At 64.6% G+C, this 10,718-nt stretch overlaps 1 protein-coding gene across 8 annotated transcripts; it reads right to left on the bottom strand.

Annotated features, from left to right (window-relative positions):
• Positions 1 to 15: 15 nt before the first annotated feature.
• ZNF512B (zinc finger protein 512B) lies at positions 16 to 10,645 on the bottom strand. Of its 8 annotated transcripts, none has more exons than XR_004262325.1 (19): positions 10,592 to 10,645; positions 8,963 to 9,089; positions 8,520 to 8,662; positions 7,974 to 8,102; positions 7,221 to 7,879; positions 6,890 to 7,116; positions 6,720 to 6,791; positions 6,480 to 6,617; positions 6,201 to 6,325; positions 6,013 to 6,105; positions 5,745 to 5,843; positions 5,443 to 5,613; positions 4,942 to 5,136; positions 4,635 to 4,736; positions 4,314 to 4,376; positions 3,653 to 3,751; positions 3,167 to 3,307; positions 665 to 1,025; positions 16 to 633 (listed from the first exon to the last, which is right to left on the bottom strand). XR_004262325.1 is itself a non-coding variant. In XM_032256945.1 (16 exons), exons 1-16 carry the CDS (start codon positions 9,297 to 9,299, stop codon positions 3,056 to 3,058), a joined length of 2,904 nt encoding a protein of 967 aa, XP_032112836.1. In that variant the 5' UTR covers positions 9,300 to 9,773; the 3' UTR covers positions 1,537 to 3,055. The 8 variants fall into 8 exon arrangements, 1 of the variants encoding a protein (XP_032112836.1); XR_004262326.1 differs by having other exon boundaries at positions 8,963 to 9,085; positions 10,576 to 10,594; XR_004262327.1 differs by lacking the exon at positions 10,592 to 10,645 and adding an exon at positions 9,803 to 10,404 and having other exon boundaries at positions 8,963 to 9,085.
• Positions 10,646 to 10,718: the final 73 nt, after the last annotated feature.

Below are 10,718 nucleotides of genomic sequence, written 5' to 3'. Positions count from 1 at the left end.
GCCGCACAAAAACCCTGGAAAAAAAATCAATAAACATTTATTTGATACAGTCATTTCAGTACATACAGTGATGGCCCGTCCCCACGCCACTCGGGACCAGGGCGCGGGGCGGGGACGAGGACCGGGGACAGATGGTCACAGGGCGGGCGGGGCCCGAGCGCACCGTCGAAACATCTCGCAAATAAACACTTTGTAGATAGAATATATATGTATATATATATGGTTACACGTGACAGCTGGAGCCTCTTTCGAAATGCACTTGTGTACCGAGAACTGGCATGAAAAACCCAACCCGAGGCCCGGGGCGCGGGGCGCGGGGCGCGGGGCGCGGGGCGCGGCCCCCCGGGCCAGGCTCGCCGGCCCCTTCCCTTCCGCGCCGCCGGCCGGGGCCCACGGGCACGCAGGGGGCAGCTCACCTGCGTCTGCACCAGCAAATAAAGTGCATCCCACTCTCGTGAGTGTCGGCCCGGCGGGTCCGCCCTCCCGGGCCCCTTCCTCTCCGGGCAGGGGGCGTGCGCGGAGCCCGAGGTAGATCTGCAGAGAGGGCCCCGACCGGGCCTCGGGCAGGGCCGGCGCCCACCACGCCCTAGGGGTCCGGCCTGCTGGTCCCTCACAGCGCTCCCGGGGGCAGGCCTTTGTGGGCCAGCGCGGGGCGTGGGCAGACCCTGCTGAGCTCCACCAGGGCCCTGCCCCTTGGGAGGTGGGCTCTGCAGACCAGCATGTGGGAGAGGAGGGCAGAAAGGAGGGGTCAGACCCAACAGCCACATCTGGCAGCAGCCCCCACGCCTACCTTAAAGACAAAGGGGCTTAAAGTGCTCACATCAAGTTACCCGGGACTCCCCTTCCCACACCAGCGACTACTTGGGGGCTTTGGGAGCGTCCCGGAAACTCGCCCCCAGCAAAAACCAGACCCTCTTCTCTCCTCCCCAAGGGCCAGGTACCTGAGAGGCTGGGGCAGGCGCCACACCCTGCAGGTGTTCAGGTCCAACCTCTTCCCCCATTGGTCGCCAGGCCGAAGTGCACCCCTGCCAGTGCCTGCTCCCTTCCCCTCGTGAGGCTGCCCCAGCAGCAGCTGCCGGACCCTGACCTCCTCCAGCTCCAGCTCCAGCTCCAGCTGCACCAGTGCAGCTCTGGGACGCAGGAAGGAAAGCCTCCCCTGACCCTCTGTCGCTGGGTCAAGTCCACTCTGTCCAAGCCTCCATCCTCTCATGAGGCCGAGGTGTGTGTGCGTTGGGGGAGTCCAGGTCTCCCACTCCCTCCCTAGCACATCCAGCCAGGGCTGCTGAGGATCAGAGCCTTGTGACAGGAAGTGCACTGCAACCCCAGTCCCCAAAGTGCTCCTGGAACTTGTCTCGCTACCACTCCAGGCCGAGCCCAGTGGGGCCCCTTCTCCCTGGGGGACGGGTGAGGGCGGGTGCTGGGGGCAGAGGCAGTACCCAGTACTGCCTCCCTGAGCAGCAAGGGACCCAAACCCCAGAGGTCCATGCCCAAACCCCAGGGCCACCATCTGCACCAGGAAACCCTTAGCACCAAATGTCAGATTGTTGTGAGTTTTTGTATAAAAAACAATTTAAAAAAAAGGTTGTTACTTGTCACAGCAACAAGACTGGCATCCACTACACCCAGGAGACACGCACACGGGCAAACATCAAAATTCACATCATCCACGGTCAGTGGGGATGAGCCCTCAGCCCACTCCCACCCACCCTGGAAAATGGCCTCCCACCAAACCCGCCCCCTCTGAGCCTCATCCTCCCTGCAATGCTGTGGTTGGAAGGCAGGGCCCAGGGAAGGAGCCAGAGGCTGTGGCCACCTCTTCCAGGCACCCCGGACTCCCTGCCTGACCCCTGTCAAACCTATAGACCCAGCCACCCTCAGGGCCACAAAGGGGCAAAGACACCTCTGGAGCTGCCACCAAACTGCTGTGACTTTGGCCAAGCCCCTCCCTGGCTGGCCTTCAGTTCTCATATCAAATGACCACACAACCAGAAACAATGGGGCAGGTTAAAAAAAAAAAAGTGGGGAGGGGGCTCCCATGAGAGCTTGGCCACTGGGCCTACCCAGACTGGCAAACAGAAGGCTGTCTTCCCCCAGTGGCCACTCAGAGCCAGGCCAGCTCTGCCCAGCTTCCCGCCCCACAGCCCAAGGGCTCCGGGAAGACCCCAGGGCCCAAATTAGTCCATCCCTACTCCATGAAGCTATTCCAACCTAGGCCTGCAGTGCCCAAAGGCTGAACGCTGGAGGCAGAGCACACTCCACGGGCAGCACCCCCAGGGCTGGTGGCTGTGTTAGAGGGCATCAAGCTCCTGCTGCCTTGTAGGTGCCAGAAGCAAAACCCCTCCCTTACCCCAAGCTGGGAGCACTACAGACAGGCCTGTGGGACAGGGCCTGAGCACAGCAGGGATTGCAGTGACAGAGAAGGCGCAGGGGTAGGGGGAGGGGACCAGGCCTGGAGAGGTAGAAGAGAGAAGCAGGGGGATCAAGTGGGTGGCTGAGGGTGGGCAGGAGCTGGTCAGCTCAGCATGGCAGTGGTCAGACGGGGGTCTGTCCTGGGAGGTAGCTGGGGGTGCTGGAGTTCCAGTGTTGGGGGGGTGAGGCCAGGATGGTGGCTGCTGGCTGCCGGGTGGCTCAGGTGCCCTCACCAGCCCAGAACCACGGGTTACCAGGGACGCCTGAGCCTTGGGGGAGCCAGGGTGTGGCCCCAGCAGGGCCTGAGGAAGCAGAGCAGGGGAGCCAAAGGCCATCCGCCTGCTCTGCACTGCAGCCCCCGTGGCACCAAGGCCCCAGACACATTCCCACCGGCAGGGGCCCCCCTCCCGGCTATTGCACTTCTCCTGGGCACACCTTGGAGAGCCCCAACCCAGGTGTGCCCTGTGGCAGCCTTAACAGGGAAGGGCCACCTTCAGGAAAGGGAGAGTGGCTGGCTGCCCCCTCTGGACGGATGAAGAGGCAGGGGTGGAGGAGAGAAAGTGGAGGACGGAGGTCCTGGGGCTGGCCCTGCCCCGACGGAGCGCGGCGTGGCGGCTGCATGGGGGCTAGGCCCCACCCACCAAGCTCACTTTTCAGGCGCCTTGCTGGCTCCCAGCTTCCGGCCAGTGGAGCCCCGGGCCCCCTTGTCCCTGCATCCCAGGGGCCAGTCGTCCCGGCGCAGGGGCAGCTTGGGCACAGGCTCCTCTGGGGGCCGTTCCTTCGGCTTTCGGCCCCGCTTCTTCCCACCTGCCAGATTTTTCTTCTTTTCCTTCTTGGGCACCAATGAGTCCTGGCTCCGGTGTTTCGGAGGTGGGTCGGCTGATGTTCGGAACCAGTTCTGGGGAGAGGAAAGCGCTGATGTGGACACTGGACACTGAGCGCATGCGCCAGGTGCGGCCTGAGAGCTGAAGGCCTGGCAGCCTTTGGGGCCAGGCAGGCACCTGCAACCAGGCTGCCAGGGGCGGGACCGGTGGACACCCTCGGGGCGGCTCCAGCCTCCCAGTTCTCCCAGGGAAGGCGGACCCCACTGAGGAGAAACCACCAGATTTCTCCATGTTGACCGCTCACCCAGGCACACTCCATGCAGGCCACTGACCTCTCCACCCCCAAGGGGTGCCCAACCACGGCCCTGGCCCCTCCTGGGCTAGCCCCCAGCCACAGGCCCTGGTGATGGTCCTCGCACCTCTGCGTGGGTCTTGAGAATGTGGTATTTGACGCCACTCTCAGAGCTGAACTCCTTCGGACACAGCAGACAGTGGTACTTCCCCGCCAGGTGGGCCCCCTGCAATGCACAGGCAGGCCAGCCCCCAAAGGTGAGACCCGCCCCAGCCCTTGGAGCACCTAAAGCACCCAGATCTGTCCTAAGCCCTTACTCATGGCTAAAGGGTCAGGGTCCGGGGTGGCCAAAGGAAAGCTGAGCAGTGCTGGGGACCATGCCCGAGAAGTGCCGGGTACCACTGGGTTGCCAGGGCTGCAGGGGTGGTGGGGGAGAGGGTCAGGAGAGGCAGGTGTCCAGGGGAAGAGCTACAGACCTTTGCTGAGCATCCCTTATTCCAAGGCAGTGTGCCCTCTGCCTGGATCGGGGTGCCCACTCACGCCCACATGGATGCAGAGCCCCAAGGACAAGATGAGGACCCGCTGGCTTATCATTGAGGCCAGGGGTCAGGGAGGTGTCCTAGGTTGGCCATCAGCCTCTGGCCAGTCTCTGGGTTCATGGAAGAGGCAGCCTAGTGGAAAAAGTAGGGGGCAGGGCAGGGTCCCAGAGTATTGTGGGGGAGCCTGCACTGGGTGAGCTGGGAGCTCTGACTGCGGCACCTGGCTGTGGGGCAGGCCCCAGAACTGACCTTGCTGCAGCTGGCAAGATGAGCCTTGAGTCCGGACACGCTGGAGTAGATGGCTTCACAGCACTGCGGGGGAGGCAGGCGTGGGCGAGTGGGCACCCCACACCAAGATACACCCCTGCCCTAGCCCAGGGGATCTCTGAGGCCTCTTTGGGGCAAGTGAGGGTGTGTGTGTCCTGGGGACTGGGCAGGTTGGGCATGCAAGGCCTGGGTGGGCTGGGCACCTCCTGCAAGGTCTCAGCCTCCACTCCTGCCCAGAGGGCCACACCCGGGCTCTGTCCCTGCATGGCTCCCCACGCGCCCCACCCGGCTGCCTCCGCTCACATCGTTGGGACAGTTGACGTGGCCTTTCTCCTTCACTTCATTCTTCCACGCCTCTAGCAGCTGGGGGTTCAGCGTGGGGAGCCCCGGCCGAGTGTAGTTGAGCTGTGAATTCAATAGCAGCAGGGTGAGTCCCAAGCCAGAAGACACCCCAGCTACTCTAATGGTTGCCTCAGTAGCAAGTGACACTCGCCACGGGGGGGGGGCAGCGGGCGGCCCAGGTCACGGGGGTGGCTGTGCCAAGGCTCAGGCCAAGGCAGGTCCTGCCCAGAGGCCACAGTGCTTCCCCAGCACCGGGCGGGCAGCTCACCCGCGCAGTCTCAGGTACGAGGTCGTCCTTCATGCGCCGCTTGGTCCAGTCGCGGGCCAGCTCGTCCTCCGCTATCTCCTGCAGGTGGAACACGGCCACCTGGGCCGACGTGCGGCGGACACGCCCACTTGGGGTCCGCTCCACACCCAGCAGGTCCTCAGCCTCGGGGGACTTGTCCGTGGGCTCCTCGGGGGGCTGGGGGGCATGGAGGCCAAAGTGAGCCACAGGAACAAGATGGCAAGAGGCAGGTCAGGTCAGCGCACAGTGGGCCACCCCAAAGGCCAGCGGACCTCCAGGCCTCGCAGCGTGCTGAGGACATGGCTGACGTAGCCAACCCCGGGGAACATGGAGGTTTCACCCTTCCACCTGCCAGGACACACATCTCGTACACAGAGGGCGGGAAACGCAGGCGTTAGGCGGCACATGGACACACACAGCTGGTACCCAAAACACACGAACAAGCACTGCGCCACAGCACGGGGCCACGGCAGAGCCACTCACGGGGGCCGTGTGCTCCGAGCGCACGTGGTAGTCGTGGCCGGCCTTGGATCGGTATGTCTTGCCGCAGTGGGCGCAGGGGAAGGAGGGACTGTCCACCTCACAGGGCGGCTTCCCGCAGCGCCGCTGGTGGTACTGGTAGCCCATGAGGCTGGAGAAGGCAGCCCCACAACCCTGGGGGTCAGACCAGAGAATGGGTGAGTGGCCAGCAGGGTGCCCCCCATGCCCCACCCCCCCACCCCACCACCCCTGTGGCCCCCCGCCCCCCCCCACCCCTGCCCCACCCCACCATGGCCCCCGCTGACCTCCTGGGGGCAGCGCAGCCGTCCCATCTGCTTCAGCACCTTGCGCAGCCGCTCGCGCTCCTCCTGCTCGCCCCCCTCAGAGGCCTCGGTGTCGGAGGGCTGGGGACAGTCTGAGTCTCGGTGACCCACCCCCACCATGGGGTCCTGCCCCGGCCCCACCCCACCCAGGTGTCAGGCCCCCCATCATCCAAGGCTGGGTACTGGGGGCGCCATGGTGAAGGTGGGGCGAGGTCAGAGGTCACGCTGGATGGGGACTGGGCCGCGGTACCTTGGCGCTGTGCTCTGCCATGGTGTGGTAGTTGAGGCCCGCCTTGGACTTGAACTGCTTCTGGCAGTGCTGGCACTTGAGTGCATCCTGCAGCTGCAGAGGACCCACGTGTGGGAAGCCTGCCCACGGCTGGGCCTCCCTCCCAAACCTGTGCCTGTCACCAAACCCATTACGGCCCGCTGCCTTACCTTCTGACACACCTCCATGTGCTTTTTGAGTCCCACAAGAGTCTTCCGGGTGACCACGTTGCAGGTGGGGCAGACGGCTTCCCCGCGCTCGTGGATGGCCCGCTGCCACTGCTCCTCGGGGCCGCCTGTGGGCAAGGCAGGGGCCTCGAAGGTTGTGGGGGTCCTGGGTGCCCTGGACGCCAGGCACAGAATCCAGTCTCCACACTCAGCCCCATCCCTGCCCTGTGGGATCTACCCGCAGCCTAGAGCTGCCCTGGGCCCCTGCTGGGCAGCCCCTACCTGGGGCTGCGTGGGCTGGTGCCTCCTTGCCGATAGCGATGGGGGCAGCTGGCACCTTCTTCCGGACATCATCAGGGCCCAGACCCTCCTGCTTCTTGGAGCGGTGAACTCGGGCCTTGTCCTCAGCTTTGACCAGGCCTGTGGGCACACAGGGGGCGGGGTGAGGCAGGGGTGGGCTCAAGGGCTGTCCCTCAGTGGACACCCCCAGCCCTGGAGGTGCGCACAGGTGGGGGGTCTTACCTTTGAGCCCAAAGGTCCCTGAGATGGATGGCTGCTCCCCTGTAAACTTCTTGGGTGTTTTCTGTTTCCTTCCTGACTCGGGGAGAGAAAACGGGGGCCAAGACTCTGGTCAAATAACCTTCAGGAGGCGGAGCCGGCCCCGCCCGCTGCCCCTGGGGCTCTCGTCTTACTGTGCTTTGTGCGCTCAGGGTCCTCCTCAGGTGGGGACGCAGGGCCCGCAGCTCTCAGTGCCTCTGGGCCCCCTGAGGGCCTGCTGCCCGGCGACAAGGAGCCGCTGCTGGTGTCTGCACTCAGCTGGAAGGCCGAGCTCTGGCCCAAGGCGGAGGGGCCGTACTCCCCGTTCTCTGGCCTGGCCTGCTTGGGTGGAATTGGGCAGGCATCCAGGCTGTCCGCAGCCCTGCACGGAGCAGGTGAGGTGAGGGCCAGGAGGGCCTAACTTTGGGCCCCATTACCACCAGGCCATGGCCAAGGAGCACCCCAACCTGGAATGAGCCCCATTACCTTTTCTTACCACTGCTCCTCCCTGTGGCACGAGGTGCTTTGTTTTCAGACTTGGTCAGCAGCACCATTTTGCAGGGCGGTGTGTGTCTGCTGATGGCAATGGGCCTGTTGACCGTCACCGGCTTGCTGACCACAATGGGCCTGCTGACTGTCACTGGCTTGGTAACCGGCATGGGTTTTGTGACTGTCACAAGCTTTGTGACCGTAATGGGTTTGGTGACAGGTACAGGTTTGGTGACCGGCACAGACTTGGTGACTGTGATGGGTTTGGTGGCCGGCACGGGCCTGGTGACCGGTATGGCCTTGGTGACCGGCATGGGCCTGCTGATGGTGACAGGTTTGGTGGCCGGCACGGGCCTGGCGACCGGCATGGCCTTGGTGACCGGCATGGGCCTGCCGACCGAGACCGGCTTGCTGATGCCTATGGGTTTGCTGACACCCACGGGTTTGCCGATAGTGACGGGTTTGCTCACTCCGATGGGCTTGCTGACCCCAACGGGCCGGCTGATGGTGACCGGCCGGCTGATAGGCCCAGGCTTGGGGGCAGGCAGGGGCCGGTCCACGTGGTTCCAAGTCCGGTGTTTCTCCAGCTGGGTCTTAGAGGTGAACGCGGCCTCGCAGAAGGGGCAGGGGAAGGCCAGCCGATCTGAGATGGCACCCTGGGCAGGTGTGGACAGGTGTGGGACAGGGCCCCAGGGGCCTCTGCGCAGACACACCCCGAGGCCTCCTCTTCCCCAACCCACAGTCCCTTACCCCTTGGCACCGCTGGTAATGGTACTTGAGCCCGTAGATGCTGGGGAACTCCAGCCAGCACCCCGAGTTTGGACACTTCACCCTCGAGTGTGCCTTGAACTCATCCTTCCAGTCATTCATCAGGGAGAGCTAGGCATGGGGAAAGGCGGCGCTGCTGACCTGCAGCCACCGGGGCCACCGCCAGCCCGAGCCCCAGACTCAAGAGCCCTCCCTGGGCCTGCAGGGCACACACACCATGTGAGCCCCTCAACCTCGGGACTGTGGTGGGAATTCAAGCCATTCCGGCAGTGGCCAGGCACAAGGCCTGTTCTGGGAGCCCACCAATGTGACCCCCGGAATCTCACGGCACATCAAATACAAAGCCAGGCCTCAGGAAGCCTGCCAGCCCAGTGCCCACACCTGAGGCATAGAGTTGGTACCAGATGTGCAGAGGACAGATCAGGTCAGGACAGTGGCTGGACAGGGAGACCCCAGATGAGCCCCAGCATGGCCCTGATGGATAGGGAGACCCCAGGTGAGCCCCAGCGTGGCCCTGAGGGAGCTCACAGGAATGTCTCGGAGGGTCTGGGTCTCAGCTTTTGGCCGCCCCTTTTTCTTCCCTTCTGTCTTGTCGCTGGCTGGACTTCCTGGGTCAAAGCAGAGAGGAGCTTGGCCGGGCACTGTCTGTCCACCACGGACCACCGGCATCCCTGCAGCACACAACACAGCAAGGCTGGAAGCCATGCAGCACTGCCGACCGCTGGGGGCTGCCCAGGCCCACGATGAGCACCACTGTCCCAACACCAGGGCGCCGGGCAGGGGCTGCGGCCAGCTGAGGACAAGAACCTAGGGCCCTGGGCTACGTCCAAAGCGATGCTACCCTGCTTAGGTCCTCAGGAACTCCATGGCCCAGCTGGGTGCCTGGAGACAGGACGTCCGGGAGGTGGCCCGCTCCTACCACTTGCTGCCCAAAACCACCTGGAATCGACTTTGGCCCTGACTCCTCTTACCCATCTTTGGTGGGTCGTGCAGCATCGGCAGTCGGACCTCCTTTCGGCCGCCATCCTTCCCAGGACCACTCTTGCTGGACCCTGGGAGCCGACGGCCTCCAACACAGAAAGGATCCGTCATCTCTGCAGAGCAAGTGGACATTCTGTGAAGCCTGACAGGTCCCCTGTGAACACGTGGTGGGGCTCCTGGAGCCCCATCCTCCGCAGGCCCTCTCTGATCAGGGAAGAGGAGCTTGGCCTCCGTGGTTTTGCTCACATGGGAAAGCAAGTGATGAGGGCTTCGGACGTAGGGGGAGCTGCCTGTCAGGGTCTCCCCAGACAACCCAGGAGGCAACATCAGTTTGGAAGGAGCTAGTCCTGTGCTGAGACCCTCACCAACTTCCAGACCCCCTTCCTGACAGGTGTGCAGCCGTGAAGATGCTGCCGAAGCTGACGCACTCCTACCCAGAGCTGGGAGGGGTGTGTCCCCGGGAGAGGTGCCTGTGCAGGAGGAAGGAGGCTGGCAACATTCCTCCGGGTTCCAATTATGTCTCGGGTGATGGCTGCTGGCTCACAGGCTGCCTGGGCCCAGCGGGGGGGCCCAGCTTCTCACTGGGGCCCTCATCCCTTCCCAGGCAGACCTGATGCAATGCCAACCCACCCAGGCAGACACCCTTGCAATCCTCACCAGACGCAGATGGAAAACAGTTGAGGTGGACTGAGGACCCCTGGGCCACTCCGGCACTGCACCCAGCTCCTGTGCCCCCTCTTGGTGGCCTTGTCTCCAGGCATGGATGCTGACCTGCCCCCCACCCCACCTCTCTCTGAAGCCTCTCAAGTCCCGTTTTCCCGTTTACTGACCCGCCACCACCACTTCAACCAAACCAGTCTCAGAAGCACCGGAGTGAGCCCAGGCTGCTGGCCAGAGAGAACTGCCCTGCTGCCCCAGGCTGGGCCCCCGAGGGCCTGTGCTGCTGCGAACCCCAACCCGAGAGGTGGGGAGCAGAGGAGATGCTGGGCCCAGCCCCGTGGAAAGGCCCTGGAAGGGGGTGGGACAGGAAGCAGGGTGAGGGCTGAGTGGGGAGGTGGCCCCTCCTGGCAGCTTCTAATTAACTTGGATCCCAGGGGATGGGAAGGGGCTGCTGCGACCCGGAGGGCCAGAGAGCTGGGGTCAGAGGTCAGGACAGTCATCGCCCATTGCCAGGGGGGCGGCCAGTGTTGGGGACAAAGTTCTCTGGAAGGCCTCCCTTTGCAACTTCGAAAGGAGACAGGGCCGGCAGGAGTCATCCCGGCCCCTGACGACCCCGGTGGCCTGGGGTGCAGGTGCCTGCTGAGGCCCCGCGTCCAATTTTTTTGAAGCCTGGGCGAAGAATTCACAGTAGCGGGACCTGAGGCCAGGGCCGGCCTGGGGGCAGAGACGCGACTCGCGCCCCGGATGGGAAGGGGCTTCGGCCCTCCCGAGCCCAGCGGGGTCACCAAGCCCCGGCGCGGAGAGGGGGCCGGCGGCGCTGCGCGCAGAAGACGCCGGCTGCGGGGCCGCCGCGTAGGCCGCTCGGCCCGGGACCCCGGCCCAGGCCCGGCGCGCGGGGGAGCGCGGCCAGGGACGCGCACCCCGGGCCGGCCTCGCCACCCACCTGTCACCTGGGCCCGGGCGCGGGGCGCGGGCCTCGGCCTGGCCGGGCAGGGCCGGTCGCGGGCGCGGGGTGGGGGGGCGAAGGCGGTGAACCAAAATGGCGACTTTTTCTGGAGAAGGAGGAGGCAGGAAGACGGCGCCGGC

The sequence above is a fragment of the Sapajus apella genome, unplaced genomic scaffold (genome assembly GCF_009761245.1).
Source record: "Sapajus apella isolate SASKATOON/1434 unplaced genomic scaffold, GSC_monkey_1.0 scaffold96, whole genome shotgun sequence".
NCBI classification, from domain to species: domain Eukaryota; kingdom Metazoa; phylum Chordata; class Mammalia; order Primates; family Cebidae; genus Sapajus; species Sapajus apella.
Note: the sequence above shows the minus strand (reverse complement) of the source record. Positions and strands in the feature narration are given on the sequence as shown.